We start from the raw sequence: 19,144 nt of genomic DNA on the forward strand, positions 1-19,144 counted from the left end.
CTCCTTCCTACTCATCGACTTTACTTTTTCTCACCTTCCTTCCTGTCTTAAAAAAAACAAAAAAATGAACTGTCTTTTGCTTAATATAATTTTTCAAAACACTAATTTTGAAACAAACAAAAACCTGCTTAATAGCAGCTTTCCTTTCCCTGTTTCCACCCCTCATCTGAAGACCAGAGCTGTGATTATCTCTTCTGAAGAAGCGGCCGCCACATCATGTTCAAAGCTACCATCTCTCTTCCTTACCCCCTTTTCACCCGTTGCACACTGTCCTCCTACTTCTTGTCTGCACATAGCAGTGCTACTGACATATGGCAAAATGTGGAGCATGGGGGAAAGAAGAGATGCATCACGTGTGAAAAAGATCCTTAGTACTTTCCCTGTTTCTCTGTCCCTTTTCCTGTCAGTTGCAGTGATGCTGTTGGAACACAAGCGACCACCTGTAGACACTTCCTTTTGAAATATCTTACAAGCCTTCGATATTTCAATTAGCTGGTAAAAAGAAAGTGTGTCACATTAATGGGTGCTTATAAGGTTTTTATAATACTTATTTGCTTAGCAAATAAATGTTATTGCAGTACTTGCAGAAAAAATATATGGAAACGTTTGAAAATGGGAAGTCCTGATGTTGTTCTGTCTGAAAAATTGTGTGTGGAATGAGACCTTTATTACTCTTCTTAGCTGGCTTGCTGCCTAGGAGTCTGATGACTTTCAGTTATCACAGCATACTCCACAATAGCATCTCACAAATACTGTTCACAACAGCGTTGGAAAAATACAGTTTCACGGGATTTGACCTGGGGAGCACATTCTTTGGCTGCCATTGTGGCACATGGTGCTGCCTTGTTTATTCAGAAATGTAACATTTTCACTAATCCCAAAACTGTAACAAATTAGACAAAGGGAGAAAGACTAAAAAAAATATTAGGGGAAAAAAACACTGCCTCCTCATAGCTCGGGCCATGCTTATTTTTTAAAATATTTTTTCATCTTCTGGAGTCTTTGGTCACGGTGTTCAAATATGTACAGTATTGCAAAGTACACTTTGCAGAGGGAAGTAGTCTAGGTTCAGAGTATTTGTGCTAGGTTGGATCCATGCTTAGAGTTGACCCAGTAAGTTACTTATAACTCACTTGCGTCTCATTGATTTCAGTGGATCTCACTCTAAGCCTGGATCCAACCTAGCATTTTAAAACAGTTCTATAGAGGGGGGCAGCTTCTGGAAGTTGAGCAGTTTGGGGGCCCCTCAATATATTTTTTGAGGCGGCTAGGGCTCCTCAATATTGAGGAGGTGGAGGAGGCTGAGTGCAGAACAGCTCCAGCAGCTAGCTCCTTCTGCTGCTGCTGCTGCTGCTGCAGAGGGGAAGGAGGGAGGAAGCAGGTGGAGGAGGAGCCGCCAGCCATTGAAGCCACCTAGCCACTGCATTCCGCTCTGCCACCAGCTTCTCTCGACATCCTGATACTACACGTGTGATTTTGACCCTGCAATCGCCCTTGCAAGCTGGCGCCTCTGGTTCTATATGAATTAAAGTGAAGAGCTCCATCACATGAAAATTTGGCCATTTTAATGCCTTCTACCATTTTTCAAACCAAGGGAATTTTCTTATTCCCCAGTGATGGGTGGCCCTTTTTCTAAAACAGAAAAAAAAGACCCTTCACTCTGATTCTTTCTAAATGGCTCGCTTTGTGCACAAATGGAGATCTTCAGCCCTTTGTTCTATGACACACAAGCAACAGCCTCACACCAGTTGCCAACATGTCAAAGCTATTGTGCTTCCCAATTACGTTAAGTATACTGGCAGCTTTCTCAAGACCTTCAATGGAAGCAGATGCTTTGAATCATAAATTATCGTCTTCCCATTGGCCTGTTGAAATCTGCATAGTAAGAATGGCTGTTTTTAGCAAATATGTTATCAGCGAATGGTATAATGCTTTCGCTATGGACTGCGGTTTTGTTCATCTGGCAGGTGGCTGGAGTCTTTACCCTCCCCCTGCTTTATAAAAGTTTGATCCTGAAATAATTGCTAAAATGCCCAATTGCCAAAAGACGGTTATGATCAGAGCTCAAATTATTCAGGAGAAGGCTGATGGCTTTTCAATGCCACTTCTGGTTAAAAGGAAAACAGTGCAGTGGGGATAAGGACTGCCTCCCCAGTACCTCCCTCCAATTCAAGAAGAGACTGTAATTCCAGCAATTTAGGTAAACTGTATTGCATTTCCTCCCAAATGTCATTGTCTGTCTAGATACATAGTACTATAAATAAAACAGCCTGCATGCATATTGTTACAAGACCTTTGAGAATGCAATAACCATTCTCTTCATTTCTCTTTCAAGACAAAGGACCCCCTGCTCCATATTTTTCTAAACGACTACAACACATTTTTCACTGTGACTCAGACTGGCATAACTCGCTACCTCACCTTGCTTCAACCAGTTGACAGGGAGCTCCAACAGCTGTACACCTTTTCGGTAAGCAAAGTTCAGTTGCTGGTTTATTGTCACAGTTGGAGAACAAGTAGGATATTTTTGCCGGATATGTCAAATCAGCATAAATTTTAAGAAAGCTCTTTCACAAAATCATAGAGTTGGAAGAAGTCTTGTAGGCAGTGACGTCGAACCCTCCTGTTGAGTGCAAGAAATCCATAACAAAAGCCTCTACTTTAAGACCTGCAGCAATGGGGAGCCCACCCACTCAACCAACATAATTCAGTTCATTATTAAATTGCTTTTACAGTTACAAAGGCTGTTGGGCAGCAGTGATCGAGTCTTTGCCCTCTTGAGTAGGATAGGCTTTCAAGTATTTGAGAGAGTCATCATGTGTCTCCCTCAGTCTCGTCCTTTCCAGGATAAGCATGCCAAGTTCTTTCAACCTTTCCTCTTTGGACTTGGTTTTCCATATTGCTGACCATCTTTGTTGCATTCCTTGTTAAGCATATAGATACAAAGGTATCTCTGGTGCCTTATGCTTTCACAGGAGGTAGGGTCTTTTTGTAGACTTCAAATCTTCTGTGAGACATGCTACCTTCATGTACATTAGTGTACAGTGTGGTGGTAGTGTGGGCACTGTGGATGCGGGTGGCACTGTGGGTTAAACCACAGAGCCTAGGGCTTGCCGATCAGAAGGTCAGCAGTTTGAATCCCCACGGCGGGGTGAGCTCCCGTTGCTCGGTCCCAGCTCCTGCCAACCTAGCAGTTCGAAAGCACATCAAAGTGTGAGTAGATAAATAGGGACCGCTACAGCGGGAAGGTAAACGGTGTTTCCGTGGTTCACCAGAAGCGGCTTTGTCATGCTGGCCACATGACCTGGAAGCTGTATGCCGGCTCCCTCGGCCAATAATGCAAGATGAGCGCCACAACCCCAGAGTCGGTCACGACTGGACCTAATGGTCAGGGGTCCCTTTACCTTTACCTAGTGTAGACATTACCCGACTCCCGACAGCTGAGTCACTGCTTTGAGGAGATCAGGTGAGCACCACTGTCCCATCACACATCTTCTATGACTCTAGACTCTGCTGATTGGTTCTGCCTATAATGAGATCATTTGTTATAAGCAAATGAACAACGACTGTTACTGGAGGTGTTACAGGCTTGCAAGTCATAATTTGGAGCATGAAACCCAGATGGTAGTTAATAATTTTAATAGCTTACTTCTTCCTTTTGCTTCATCTATACATTATCAGGAGCAATTTCACACACATTATGCAGGGCAAACCAAGTTTGCAAGTGAGTATTTGCTGACAGGGATCGGCAGCCATTCCTAGCTCACCAATTAAAATAAAACATTTTCCCCATGATTCTCTTGGATATAATTCTTTACCTGGAAAATGATTTGAAATGGGATTTTAAAGGGATTGTTTTCAGGAACTGCTCCAAACAGTATACTGAGGTTGTGTGCATGGTGTGCTAAAGCTCATTTTCACTTATATTTGAATTATTATGTTCATTTAATTGTATTTTTTCTCAAAGTTTTTCTCATGTTGTTTGTTTGTTTGTTTGTTTGTTTATGAAGATGATAGCTTCTGATGGTGTTCAAGAAAGCCCCCCAGTCACAGTCAATATTGTTGTGATTGATGCAAATGATAACTCTCCAACCTTCTCCAACATATCATATAATGTCAAGATTTACACAGACATGAGGCCTGGAGAAAGCGTTATCAAGGTACATTTGTTTTTTTCAGAATGTTCTTCAACAAAGCCTGTAAGTGGAACATATTAAAATAAAAATGTTCAGGAGGATGGATCCTGATCCTCACCCACAGATCTACTGGTATAGGGCAGTATACAAAATAGATAGATAGATAGATAGATAGATAGATAGATAGATAGATAGATAGATAGATAGGAAGGGTTGACTTCTTAAAAGCAGAGCAGCTGTTGGGTGGCCAGGAAGGCTGGTTAGCTGACTGATAGATAAGCATCCCAGATAAATGAATGCTTCCTTCACTGTCTTCCATAAAACCAGTAAATTCAACACATCCATATTCTTCTGATCAGATATCAGAAGAACATGATCTCAATAACTGTGAGCTGATTATGCAAAACTCTTCCTCCATTTGCCATAAATGTTTTGACTGGCTCTGCCCCTGTATCACCCTTTTGCAACTGGTGGTCCTCAGATCCATCCCGTCATCTCAAGTAATTGCTGTGTGTGTGTGTGTGTGTGTGTGTGTGAGAGAGAGAGAGAGAGAGAGAGAGAGAGAGAGAGAGAGAGAGAGAGAGAGAGAGAGAGATTTCTGGGTTTTTTTTCTGGGGATCCCTGCTCTTTTTTCACTGCCCACTTTGATGTTCAATGTCTCCCCTTCATTAAAAAAAACTGCTGCCATCCTTTTTAAATTTGGTGACCTTCATTCCCTCAGAAGGAGTGGTCGTTCCTACAATTTGCATCTAATTCTGACAGAAAAGAAAAACATTATAGACTTCATTTGTTTAAAAATGTAGCTTTAAGGGTGTCCTGCATGAGAAATTCTGGATGTATCTGTTTGTAATATGGCAGAATTACTCTATTCTGAATGGCTAGCTATGCCTGCAAATTTCCCCCACTCTTTAAAAAAGGAAAACAGTTATAGTCATTTTTAGATTCCCCAATGCAGTGAATTGGGGAGAAAGGGGCATTCAGAGCCTTGTTTTTATCAGATCTAATTCAGCCCTGAAAAATGAGGCAAATTGGGAAGATACAGAGTGTCTCTAAGCAGATTGTGCTGCATCCCAAAACTATAGATACAAGTAAAAACCTTTGATTGATACAAACTCCTAGTAGGGGGTGAGGGGAAACGTTTATAAGTTTTGTACATTTTCCAAAGTTATTTCTCTAAAGTAAGCATGAGACAGAAATCCAGACAGTCTTTAATTTCAATCATTTCAACTCTTGCCTTGTGAAAGATGTGTTGGAATGGAAAATCGGAAGAGTCAAAAATGTAAAGAATGCATTCTCATTTTTCAGTGTGAAAATAAGTAATACTCATTTTCCACAGAATCCGTAGTGGGAGGAAATATTTTCTTGCTATTGTTTCTGACACCACTGGTGGCTTCTGTAGGGGGGAAATCGGTGCATAACACCTTTCAGAGGCTTGTATTGAATACTGTTTTAGACAACTGAGGACTTATTTGTTTGGGGGGGGGGTGTTTTGTTTTGGCTTTGTGAGACTTTACCTTGAGATTTGGGCTTTGTATATAGCTTTAGTGCTATTCTTCAATTTGGCTCTTGCAGAAGTTGATCCTTAATACATTTTCTCCTGAGCTGTAGATTTTTTAAATCACTGCTTACTACAATTATATATTCATGTGAGTAAAGAGATTCAGACTGGCAATTTTGTTGCATTGTAATTGGACAGCTAACGTAATTGTTTTAAGATACCAGTTCTGGTTTCTTCTTGTGTGAATGTCATTATCTTCCATAGATTAGCTCTCTAATCCTGTTGATTATTTTCTTATTGCTGCCATTCAAATAAATGAAAATTAGCCATTGCTTCCAAATGAGTTTAATCCCAAAACCACCACATTTGCTTTGGGATGACAATTAGATTGGCTAATAGGGTCACTGTAGTTGAAGCAATATACAGGATCCCCCCCCCCCAAAAAAAAAATTCCTAGAAAAGGTACAGAATGTGGCATGCAAAATGATAAGTTACAATGCTTGGGGCAGTTTAGGAATAACAGTATCAGATAAGACATGATAGAGGTGTGTATCTTATTGTGTGATATGGAGAAATAATGCTAAAACTCCGGCTTCTCTAATGCAGCTGAATCGAACAGACAAAAATGAAAGACTACTTCACACGTCATGTACTTAAAAGTATGAAATTCACTGCCATGAGATGTGGTGGTGACCACATATTTAGAAGGCTTTAAAAGGTGAATAGACAAATTAATGGAGTGTGAGGCTATCAGTGATGGCTGTGTTCCAGCTCCTGTATCTAAGGTAAAGGTAAAGGTAAAGGGACCCCTGACCATTAGGTCCAGTCATGACCGACTCTGGGGTTGCATACAGCTTCCGGGTCATGTGGCCAGCATGACAAAGCCGCTTCTGGCGAACCAGAGCAACACACGGAAATGCTGTTTACCTTCCCGCTTCTACTTGCACTTTGACGTGCTTTTGAACTGCTAGGTTGGCAGGAGCTGGGACCGAGCAATGGGAGCTCACCCCATCACGGGGATTCAAACCGCTGACCTTCTGATCGGCAAGCGCTAGACTCTGTGGCTCTAAATACCAGTTGTTAAAGGAGAGTGAAATTGCTCTCACCCTGTTTACAGGCTTCCTATAGCATCTGACTAGGCAATGTGAGAACAGTATGCTGGACTAGATAGGCCTTTGGTTTGATCCAGCAAAGCTCTTCTTATGTTCCAATGTTTATATGCACACACATGTTCCAAACAGGACTCTTAAATTCTATCTGCTCCCTCTCTACTTTATTCTGTACTACTGTTTCTTTAACTTCAGGTTGCATGCTTCAGGAGCAACAGTATTAACTTCACCACCAGCGTTTTGTCAGCAGGATTCAGAAACCTTAGGCTGTGGACAGACAAAAACTTATTGGAATGATTAATAATGGTGTTATATATTAACAACTTTTCAGAGTGGAGAGCTAGTGTGGTGTTGTTGGGTTAGAGGGTTGGACTAGGCCTGTGGAGAAGCATGTGCAAATCCCTACTCTGCCATGGGTAAACTTGACCCAATTACTCTCTATCAGTCTAACACAACTCAGTGAGGTTGTGAGGATAAAATGGGCAAGAACTGTGTGTGCTGCCTTGAGATCCTTTGAGGAAAGACAGGATATAAATGTAATGTATTGCAATTAGTTCACTGCAGCAACAGAACTTGGCTGGAAATGGTATTATGAAGCCATCTTAGCCAATTACGTACACATTCATTGTTGCTGTTCCACCATCGTCCCTTGCCAAAACTGATTTTGCAAGATTTTTTTTAGCATGTCAGCAATACCTGGGGAAAGCAGAAACTAACTCTTATTGATCAGCACTGCTGCAATATATGTATGCATATTTATCTATCATATGCAGCTTATTTCCCACAACACAGAAGGTGACGGATAAAGCACAACATGCCCATAGCAGTTTTTAAAATATAGCAAATTACATTTGCATATTGATTGTTTATATCAATATCAGTGTAGCCTCTTGAAAAGACAAACATACATAGGGCTTACTTCTCAATAATCCCGCAACTTTTTCAAGAATGTATTACTGTTTTTTAAAACTCATTTTTCTTTGAATGGTGTGCACTCCCTATATCTACCACCTATGTGTACCTTAAATATGACAGCAACCAAAATTGCTCCCTTGACAGAAGCTATGGGCTCCCTTGATGTTGGCATGGGGAGTACCCACATGATCTGGATGACTCACAATATCAGAAGGGCGTTGTCAGAGGTTCTTGCGGCTACTCTTGAGTAACGACGCTCCACACCTTTAAGGTGTTTTTTTTATTGTGCATTCTATTTACAGTGCAAAGTGTCTGGAAAACATGTCTGCTTAGTCTGAGTCAGAACCGCACAATGGCTTATTTCTGTTTTGTGCCCAACATAATATGTTGGGAACCCCAAAGCGCCTCCCTCTTTTCCTACGGGGTGCCGTGCGCCTCAATTCATGTGTCGGGGGGGGGGGGAGAAGGGCCGTCTTTCTGAGTGCTCTACCATCATTTCCTCCCCAGCTGCCTCCCTCTCTACTCTGTGTTGAGGCTCTTGGATGCTGCTAGAGCCTTGTCCCTCCCTCTCTGCTTCCTGACTCCTGTAATCTGATCTGCTACTGGATTTACTGCTCTGAGAGGAATTCGACCTGGGAGGGGGGCCTGTTCCCTATAAGCCCTCCCCCTTACAGGCGTGTTCAACTTTAAAAATGCATGAGTGGAACAACTTCCCCTGGAGCGTATACCACAGATCAGGAGGTACCTTGGGGGTCAAGAGGACCCCAGCATGGTTAACAAGTAGACTCAAAGCAGCTATTAGAGGTGAGAAGGTTTCCTTTAAAGATGGTGGTGACAGTCCAAAAAGAAGTTCTTGGGGTCATAGTAGATGGCTTGGTGAAAATGTCAACCCAGTGTGCAGTAGCTGTGAAAAGAAGCAAATTCAATTCTAGCGATCCTTAGGACAGGAATGAAAAATAAAATTACCAATATCATAAAGCTGTTATACAAGTCGATGGTGTGACCGCATTTGGAATACTATGTGCAGCATAGCTGCCAAGTTATCCCTTTTTTAAAGGGATTTTCCCTTATGCTGAATAGGCTTCCTCGCGAGAAAGGGGAAAACTTGGCAGCTATGATGTGCAGTGCTTATCGTCTCACCACAAAAATAATATTTTAGAGTTGGAAAAGCTCAATCTAGATAAGAATGATGAATCATTGAGGCATTGTTAGTGGGTAATTCCCTAGACTAGGTGGCTGGGAGGTTACACTCTCTCTGAAGAAACAGGCAAACAGCTTGAAGGTACTTCTGGATCCATTGCTTTTTTTTTTTTTTAACATAATTTTTATTGGTTTTTACAAATTACAAAAGATGGTACATACATAAACACCTTTTCCACCTTCTTCCCACCCCCCTCCATGGGTCCTCCCCTGCCACAGAAGTATCCCACGCAGGTGATCAGTCAGAAGTGGTCCATTTTATGATTGGGTTTCTGTCCTCCTCCCCCTCCCCTGCCCCCCAAGCCCCCCCCTGCCACCAGGGAGCTCCAGTGAACCAGGGCAGTACGCAGGAGTTCATCCATCCAACCATCTATTGTCATACCAAAAAAAAAAAAGAAAATACAAAAAGAGAAAAAGAGAAAAAAGAGAAGAGGAAAAAAAAAGACAAAAAGGAAAAAAGACAAAAAAAAAAAATTCATCATAATTGTTAAATTCATAATTGTTAAACCATATTTTGTGGGCTTCCCCACCCTCCCACCCTTCCCCGGTTTTCCTCCCTTATTTATCATCTTCAACAGTTTCATAGTTCATATTTTATAACATACACCTTTATATCTTATACCACTTTTAAACTATTATCATTTTCGCCTATTGTCCAATCACTGAGAAATCAAACTCCCATTTTTTCTTCCCGTGCCTAATTTTTACCCCTCTATAGGCCTCCATATTTTCACCTTTTTCCAGAATCAATTCACTTTTTAAACCTATAACTATTCCCAAACTAACCTTACTCCCCCCGAGTACCTGCTCCACCCCTCCAATCCAGCAAGTTCCATAGTCAGCAGTCCAGTTATAGTCCTATTAACCCATCCTTACAATCACCACTTCACTTTCCCTTCACCCCACCCCCTGTTTGCAGTCTTTTGCCATCCAGGCCTCCATATCAGACCCCTGAGCTTCTTCTCTTCTCTGCTTAATTTTTCCTTCTTCCCTGTGGTCATTCTGGAGTTCCAGTAAATCCAGTCGTGCCCCCCTCGAAGGGGAGGCACTCCATCCAACTTTTTGTAGAGTAAAATCATCATTTTTTTCGTGATGGGCTTCATTTTGTGTTAAATCATCACAGTCGTCATCATTGTCATTCTCACATTCATCTTCTTCAGTTTCAAAAGCTTCATCTTCTAGGAAATCATATTCTGTCATCACAATCTGGAATTGTTGCTGTAACACTAGCCGTTGTGTCTCCTCTTGACATAGTTCTATTCTTGTTTCCCACATTAAGGTCAAAACAGTCCGCTGAAACTCAGGCGGGTACCTTTTTGTTGACATAGTTCAGTCCTGTCAAGGTCAAAACTTGTCACATGGGGTGGAATATGATCGCAGTCTATTTTCTCGACTCCATTTTAACAAGCTGGCTGCATTCTTAAAAATAAAGTTCGAACTCACATTTCAAAAGCATATAAACCAAAAAAAAATTCCCAAAAAGTCCAGAGATAAAGATAGAAATAAAATTTAACTATAAATCCTGGTCAGCTCACTGGGTTTTCTGGGCTGCCGGCTCCCGAGAAAAAGAAAGGTCTTTCTTAGTCTTAACTTCATTCTGCAGGGCAATCACAACAGTCTCTCTCCCCTTTTACCCTGCATTTAGGGGAGATTCTCTTTGATGCCTTTGAGGAATCCTTTTAAGTTAAAATCTTCTGTTTACGGCTTCGGGTTTCTGTTTACTGTCTCTTATGTTACCGTGGGGGGGGTGGCTTCCTCTTTTCCCCTCTCTCCCAGGTCCAAATTGTTGCCTTAATTTACATTCCAAAGAATCCAAATTACTCACAGTCTATTCATTTGCTGAATGTTCTTTGAAGAATTGGCCACCTCCACTTCCCAGACTCGCAGCTTCGCACTCTCAGAGCAGCAATGTCAGCCTGTCCGCCGCGGTTCACCTCCTCGCTCTCGGGGGCTTAAACAAAGCCGATCCGGGGAGGAGAGAGCCCGCTTTTGGCGCCGCCAGGCAAAATCTGTCCCCAAAAAGCACGATTTGGGGCTTTTAAGGAGGTTTCGTTTCGCTGGAACGATTCCCTCCACCTCTGAAGCGCCGAGGTCCGCTCCGCTGTGCGGACCCCCGTCTGAGCAAGATGGCGTGGTCAACCGGAAGCCCCACTTCTGGATCCATTGCTGTCGCTTTAGGGTCAGGTGGCCTCGGTGGCACGGAGTGTTTGTGGTAAGTTTCTAGCCAAGAACTTTCCAATTCATAGTTCAGTTGCTTAGCTACTCGTTTTACATCTAGAGGGTGTCCAACTGAATAGTTTCCTTACCTTAATTCATTTATAAATATATACACTTTCGGCTCATATAAAACATCAAGGTGATATGGAACAATATCTACAAGTACAACAAAACATGAAATACACAAAAAGTATGTTGTGGCTTGATGCACTATGCACTTTTTATGAAGAGTCACAATTGGCCATAGAGGGCATATCAGGAGTTGCCTAGCAACTACTCATGATTCTTTGCTATTCTGTCCCTTTTCATGATGAATATACCCGACTTTTGCCAGCATGAAACCACTTATAATGTAACGATAGAGACCGTAGCTTTTGCTTCAGATTAAAGGGCATGGCAGAATAGCAGCTTCTCCCCCACAACTCTGATCCCCTAGTGAGCCAACTTGCAACACCAGAATTCACTCAAAGAAGCACCTGGAAACCAGGAGGAAGGCAAGGGAGGCTTCCTGGAGTAAGGAGTCAGCTGGGGATCTTCCACAGGCCGGGTAACACAACAATACATATTTTATTACACTTTGGATTAAAAGAATTTGTGTAAGGCACACATACGCAAATGCCACTGTGTATGTACCGGAGTGAACAAATCAAAAAGTGAAATCGTTCTGAGTACCCACTGTGATCTCATATCAAGCACGTACATTGTGCAACAATTGATTTATTCTGTTCATGGGGTATTTGATCTCATAAATGAGGAGAGACCAAATCATTCCCTCATCAGGATGTATCACCTTTGGAGATTTTCATTATTAGCAGCTGAAAATTGTGGTTGACTTTTATTAGAGTACTGTGAACGTGTCTGAGATAGAGTCAAGGGCCTCTATGTCTTTTTAGTTTCCTCCTCTTAAACTGAAGAGGGAGAGGCCATGTGTCAGTAAGGTGGAGTTAAGTACCTCCTCTACAGAAATAATTTTCAGTTTTCTGAGCTGATCAGCTGTCAAGAGGTCAGAAGTGCAGGTTGTTCAGCTGACTGACCCAATGGAAGAGAAATAGGTGACTTTGCCATGAGAATATTGAGGAAAGGGACTCACTTGTGAGGTCTGACTGTGAATGAAAAACGAAGGCTTTTGTATAAAATGCAAATACAGTGGTGCCTCGAGTTACAAACACCTCAGGTTGCAAACGCTTCAGGTTACAAACTCCGCTAACCTGGAAGAGTTACCTCGAGTTGAGAACTTTGCCCCAGGGTGAGAACGGAAATCGTGTGCCGGCGGAGCAGCGGCAGCGAGAGGCCCCATTAGCGAAAGCACGCCTCTAGTTAAGAACAGTTACAGGTTAAGAACGGACCTCCGGAATGAATTAAGTTCATAAATAGAGGTACCACTGTAGAGCTATACTGCCAGCAAAAACAGTAATCTGAGGAAAAGGGTGTGTGTTCATAGCTGGCACTGAAATGAAGGGATAGTTCTGACTTTACCATTTGGTTTTGACCATGAAACTTGTCATAGGTAGATAGATAGAAGGGCTGGTGTCAGTGTCCTCTGTTACTGATGATGACACAGGCTGAAAGGTGGAAGGGCCATAGCTCTGTAGTAGATCATGTGCCTTGCATGCAGAAGGTGTCAGGTTCAACCCCTGGCATCTCCAGGTAAAAATGGGAGTGACTGTTCTCTGAAACCCTAGAGAACCACTGTCAATCTGTGTAGATGATACTGAGCTAGATGGACCAGTAGACTGACTCAATGTAAGAAGGCAGCTTCCTATGTTCCTAGGTGATTTGCCTAAGGCTATGTTCATGGAGTCCTCAGCTGAGCTGAGAATTAAACCACATGTTCTTTACTGCTTAACTATATCTCGTCTCACCTCTTTCCACCTTATAACCATCCTATACAGGTGATGACAATCCCCTTCCTTTCTCCTTTAGATTTTAGCTTTCTCATTTGCCATACCATTACCTACCTTCCTTCCTTCCTTCCTTCCTTCCTTCCTTCCTTCCTTCCTTCCTTCCTTCCTTCTTCTCAAACTGAGCATGTTTGCACATACTCTCTGCTGCCAAACCCATTAGAGTCTCCAAGGGATCTGAGTGGACCACTTGGAAAAGTGATGAAACTGTCCTGGAAGTGAATGCTGGGCTCAGGGTGTGGTAGCAGACTCTTAGAGAAAAGAGCTGCATGTTCACCCCCGAAAATAGCCTATTGAATGACCTCATGAGTGAAGGAGGATGCTGTCCCACTGTCAGAAATGCCGTAAGATTAAAGTGTTATATGTGGAATAGGGGTGCAAAAGTGGAGGATTTGAAGTGGCGGTCCTGCCAGTGTAACTTTATGGCCACAGCTTCACTGCTATAGCCACTGCCGCTGCCACCACCCAAAGCCCTATCCAGGAAGGCAGCTCTGCCCTACCACATGCATCACTTACTTCTGAGTAAAATATATCTGGCCAACCCTGAAAATGTACTTATGGCAATGATGACTGCAGTGAGCTTAAATATCCTGTTTTTTATATTTTCAAAAGTTTGTAGTTCTTCTATCTGGATTGAATTTCAAAATATGCATTCCCATTACAGTTAGGGTATAGATCTGCTTTGGGCTTTTGGACTGCTATAAAGAGTAGCTGAATCAGGTAAGAAATTATTTATTTAATATGTGTTAAACACACTTGCTTTGGCAGATCTCCATTTACCTCAAATTAAAACATTCTTCAAGGACAAATGACATTTAGGATTGCAATGCTTATAACATACCTGGCAAGATAACACACATGAAACCTTTAATCTAGGCTATATTCACACCATTTGTCTAAAGCACACATTAACAGAATCTGGGGAGCTATAGTTTGTTAATGGTCCTGCGAATTGTAGCTCTGAGGTCTGAGGTCTTAACTACAGTTCCCAGGATTCTTAGGGGGAAACCATGGCTGTTAAAGTGGCACAAGAGTACTTTAAATGTATGGTGTGGGTGTCATCCTAGTATTTAAATACTAATTCCTTTTAAACTGTTGGTCTCCTGAGTCTAGGAGGCTTGATGGTGGAAGGATTTTGGATCAGATGAGATGTCCGATTTTACTGTATATGAAATTGTAAGCTTTAGGAATTTGGCTACTATCCCGAAACACTGACTCCAAGCCCAGAGGAACATACCTCCAAATAAACACGTAAAGCATTGGGCTTCACATCTCTTAATTAAGAAGCATATAATTTTAATCGGAGGGTGGTATATCAGTCATAATCACACAGATCTTAATATACATCCTTGGAAATTGTGCAGTCCTACTCTGTTGATTTGCCTCCTAATTACTGTATAATCTTATAAGGACCCTTGCCTCCTTCGCGTGATAATCAGCTGTGATAGCTTCAAAAGGAAAATGGCCCAGGTCAGTCACAATTAGACTGTGAAACCAGATACTCCAATGAAAAGAAGTAGGTTAGAAAAAGAGCCCTGACCTCAGTGCGTTTGTGCAGTTAGACAATAATTCATGATGAAAGGCTCCTTCTATTTGCTAATTGAGCTGCATTACTGAGATAGTAAAACATTTAATTTGAGTGGCATATAGTTGTGTTGCAAAAATGACAGTTCTTATTCCAGTACGCTATCTGGCGTGTGTATAATTTGTCAGATGCATTGGCCTTAAAGCTTTTTTTAAGATAAATGTTTGGAAAACATTAGGGTTGGATTAATCAATGGCATTTGCCATGTGCAGGGCTGGCTACAGGATTTTAAAGATCATTGGGCAATGCACCAGTGTCCTACTTTATCTGGAAGAAGTGGTATGTGCAAACTGAATTTTCTTTTACACTTCCTCTGTCCATCTTTGGTGCTCCCTGGAAAGTCAGAGGGTTGGGACTGTTGGTGTAGTGGGCCTTTTGCCTGTCTTGAAGCTGTCCTTTTCCCCAAATGACTACTCATTGAGGTATATCCTCAGCATCTCTATTTGTTTACATTTTGAATAACTTATTCAATTTGGACCCATTTCATGAGTTTGTCATTTAGGATTATTTTGCACCCATGGCTTTGCTCACAATCCCACACACGGCTTGTTGACTGATCACGGATGCAAATCTTTCTGCAAATAATAGCTATAAAAAGATAACACACCACTGGCCACACAGAGCCAGCTTTATATGCAAAGGTGAACTTTTTGCACTGTTTGGTTTATCTGTGAAGTGGATTTCTGAGTAAACAGCCTTCTGAACCTAGTGCCCCAAGCAGTCTCCGGGTCTGCGAATCTCAGCCCTGCCTGACCTCAAACCCCCAATCACTGGCTTTCCATATTTGAAATTGTTGACTGTTTCCCATGTGGAATGGAAGAACGAGTGCACACAATCAAGGACAGAGTTCAGGGAAGAAGTAGGTGGGTTTGATTTATTCATTGATTGGTTACAGCCAATTGAATTCTGGGTTCTTCCCTCTCTCGCTCTTATCTTAACAGTAACCTTTGGAACTGCAATTTTGAGACTTGTGCGGTTCAGTGCTTTCACAGCCTTCAGGATATGGAGATAATTATTTTCCCCTTATCCATCCCCTGTACCTGACCTCTGTCTGGAGAAGGAGTTAAAAAGGATTCATCTTTCTTGAAGTGAGAATGGATCCTGAGATCATGCGTATTATAAGTACTTCCCTGCCACCTCATATGTCCCTGGATGTATCTGATTTGCTGCCACAACTCTTCTGACTTTTCTACCCTTCTACCGCCTCACTTTGCTTCAGACCACTTCCTTCTTTACTTCCAATAAAAAAAATTAAGCATCAAGTAATATTGCCTTAAAGTGTGTGTGTGTGTGTGTGTGTGTAAAAATCCTAGCTAAAGTTTCACTATACTATAGACCAGGCTTCCTCAACCTCGGTCCTCCAGATGCTTTGAGACTATAATTCCCAGCATCCCTGACCACTGGTCCTGCTAGCTAGGGATCATGGGAGTTGTAGGCCAAAAACAGCTGGTGGGCCGAGGTTGAGGAAGCATACTATAGGCAGATTATTCACTAAGGCTTCAAATCCTATACACATTTAGGTCCTATTCCATTGAATTCAATGGGATTTACTTCTGATGTACAGTAGTACCTCGGTTTACAAACTTAATCCATTCCGGAAGTCCATTCTTAAACTGAAACCATTCTTAAACTGAGGCGTGCTTTCCGTAATGAGGCCTCTCGCTGCTGGTGCCCTTCCAACGTTCAGATTCTGTTCTTAGACTGAGGTGAAGTTCGCAAACCGGTACACTACTTCCGGTTTTGCGGAGTTCGTAAACCGAATGGTTCGTAAACAGGACTGTTCTTAAACCAAGGTACCACTGTAATTTAAGGCTTCAGGCCTATGGTCAGCATGTAGTTGGAAATAAAATGAAATGGAAGACACGAAAACAATGTCAGGTAGAATTTGACTTTCTCTTATGTACTGTACTTACATTTTCCGAAAGCAAATCTCTGAAGGAGATATGCAACAGTCATGCTAGAAGTTCTTTTCCAAGTGTGGGGAAAGAGTTTGCATCTGTGTATAACATTCATTCAGGAATGGTTTTTGTGCTTAAAGATCTCAGTGCTTGTTTTTTTTTTTTAAAAAAAATGCTTGTGGCTAAGGATGATTTTATATGAATCAAAGTTAGAAATGACTAGCTAGGAGGGAGCAGGCTAAATGCTGAATTATTATGCACAAATGTAGCTTTCTTTCAAGATTTGGTTATAATCACTTGATGTGACTGTCTGGTGACACACCTCCATGGAACTTTCAGTGTCATTTCCCCAAAGTTTCATGTCCAGCTTTTTAAACTGTAGCTCTTGGTGGATGAGTTGCATTGCTGAGGCCAAGAACAAACAAAGCTCCCATATTCAATGGGCTGGCTGAGTCTTGCTTATTAATCCAGAGGTGTCAGCTGCAGTGCCACATGGTAATTTTCATAACACTGTAGGAGTAGCTAGAATAAATTTATGCTAATTGCGTGTGACTTTGGGGAAGTGGGTTTGTTTGCCTGGAACACTATTTCCATGTGTGGAGGTGGTTGGAAGGCAAAGCCTTTTGGAACACGACAACTGCAGGTTTCAGTTTAATCACATTAGGCATTTGGGAATCAGACCAATTTGCCTGAACTTTTAGTACATGACAGACTGGAGTCAGAGTGTCTTACTAGCTTTTCCAAATATTGGTGGGAAACATCACTGGTTGAAAAGGGTTTTGTCCCACTAAACTAATCCTTGTTCAAAATGATTGCAACAGATCAGGACTGGCATCCCAATAAAGCAATGTGGCATTGTTAAGGCACAATGCTGTAAAGGTTTCTTATAGCTTCCTATTTGCATAATGAAAACCACATCTTTGCCTCAGCATTAACAGAACATATTTATCATTGGCAGCTTGTGAGCATTGCACATTTTAAATGGAACAAAATTGCTGCTACTGCATGAAGAAGATATATAGAAAGAGCAGAATGGATCCCTTTTTTGGTCTCTTTTAGATGTTAATACCCCCCCCATCCCAAATCACCTAAACTATGGAGTCTATCAGCCAAAACCACCTGCAATTTGAATTTCCAAAATCATAGAGTGCTGTGACAGTTCTTTGACTTTAATTCTCCCTTTCAGGCATGTTTTTGCCCCCAAAATGTTATTCAGATGACTTAGCATTTCAAAGCACCTTCATTTGTAAATTTAATTAACCTTGTTAATTTATGTATTTGTGTATTCTACCAGTTTCCCTTTTCGTGTTGTCGCACTAAAACTTGGCTGGGCTCCAAGTATGTAATTAAATGGTTAGGACTTGCATTTTGTGTGAAGCTCTTATTTATCTTTTCCCCAACCCCTTTACCGCTGATCTAGAGAAGGTTATTATAACACTTTTTAAAGCTGTCATCAACCTTTATTAGGGACATTCATTTATGAGGTCAATGACTATGAGCAGTTTCAGAGGGAAATTTCTAAATGATTAAAGGAATACTGTATATGAATTGAGAGATTTCCTTTTCAGCAATAAAAATGAAGCAAATAGTTGACTTCAGTGCTTTAACTCTCTGTGGATCTATTCAAATGATAGAAATCCGTTCTAATTGTGCCATGCAATTCTATAGTTAAGCTATGGGATTTTCTCCCACAATATGTGATGTCCATCAACTTGGATTCCTTTAGAGCAGCCAGTGTGGTGTTGTGTTTTAGAGTGCTGTACTAGGACCTGTGAGACCAGGCTTCAAATCGCCATTAATCCATGAAGCCAACTGGGCGACTCTAAACCAGTCAACCAAACCTACCTCACAGGGTTGCTGTGGGGATAAAAAGGAGAGTAAGGAAGTGTGTACACCACCTTCAGCTCCTAGAAGAAAAGGTGGGGTATAAATGTAAAAATAAATGGGCATTAGACAATCTCATGGAGGATAAACAAATTCCTTCCAGTAGCACCTTAGAGACCAATTAAGTTTGTTATTGGTATCAGCTTTCGTGTGCATGCACACTTCTTTGTCAGAATGCATGCATGCACACAGAAGCTCATGCCTATGACAAACTTAGTTGGTCTCTCAGGTGCTACTGGAAGGATTTGTTTTTTTTGTCATGTAGGATAAGGCTATCAGTGGCTACTAGCCATGATTTCTATGTACTACCTCCAGTTTTGGAGGTGGCATGACTATGACTCTTGGTTACTGGGAATCACAAGTGGGGCAAGTGCTTCTGCACTCAAGTTTGCTTATGGGGTTCCCATAGGCAGCTGGTTGGCCACTTTGAGTACAGGATGCCAAACTCAGTGGGTATTTGGTTTACCAGTAATTCAACAGAGCTCCTCTTACAGCCTCACATTATGCATTACTACGAGGTAAGTAGGGCTTCCTAATCAGTGGGTTTAAGGATTGCAGCTTTAATCAATTGTCACTTGGCAGAAAAGACTGCCTGCCTGTCAAGGTTACTGGTTCACACATGGTCTACAGGCAAAGGCTGAAAGAAAAATTCTGCCTTTCCCAATGAGTGTACACACAACTGCCTCCAGGTGATGAAAGTACTCGTGGAGGTGGCTACAGGGTCATAGGAGCTAGTCCTGTCCACTGCCATCACGCTGCCACTACTATAACTGTTTGGCATTGTCAGAAAGAGTTCTGCTA

The 19,144-nt window shown here is 41.8% G+C and overlaps 1 protein-coding gene across 4 annotated transcripts in view; it reads left to right on the forward strand.

The window, feature by feature from the left end:
* Positions 1–19,144, forward strand: part of PCDH15 (protocadherin related 15) — a 620,078-nt gene that overhangs the window by 442,864 nt on the left and 158,070 nt on the right. For all 4 annotated transcript variants that reach the window (XM_035137532.3, XM_035137542.3, XM_035137541.3 and 1 more), the window contains 2 exons: positions 2,336–2,470; positions 4,011–4,160. In XM_035137532.3, the coding sequence (XP_034993423.1) occupies positions 2,336–2,470; positions 4,011–4,160 (285 nt within the window). The remainder of the gene's footprint in view (positions 1–2,335; positions 2,471–4,010; positions 4,161–19,144) is intronic.

This window comes from Zootoca vivipara, chromosome 5 (assembly GCF_965207765.1).
Source record: "Zootoca vivipara chromosome 5, rZooViv2.hap1.1, whole genome shotgun sequence".
In the NCBI taxonomy this organism is placed as follows: Eukaryota; Metazoa; Chordata; class Lepidosauria; order Squamata; family Lacertidae; genus Zootoca; species Zootoca vivipara.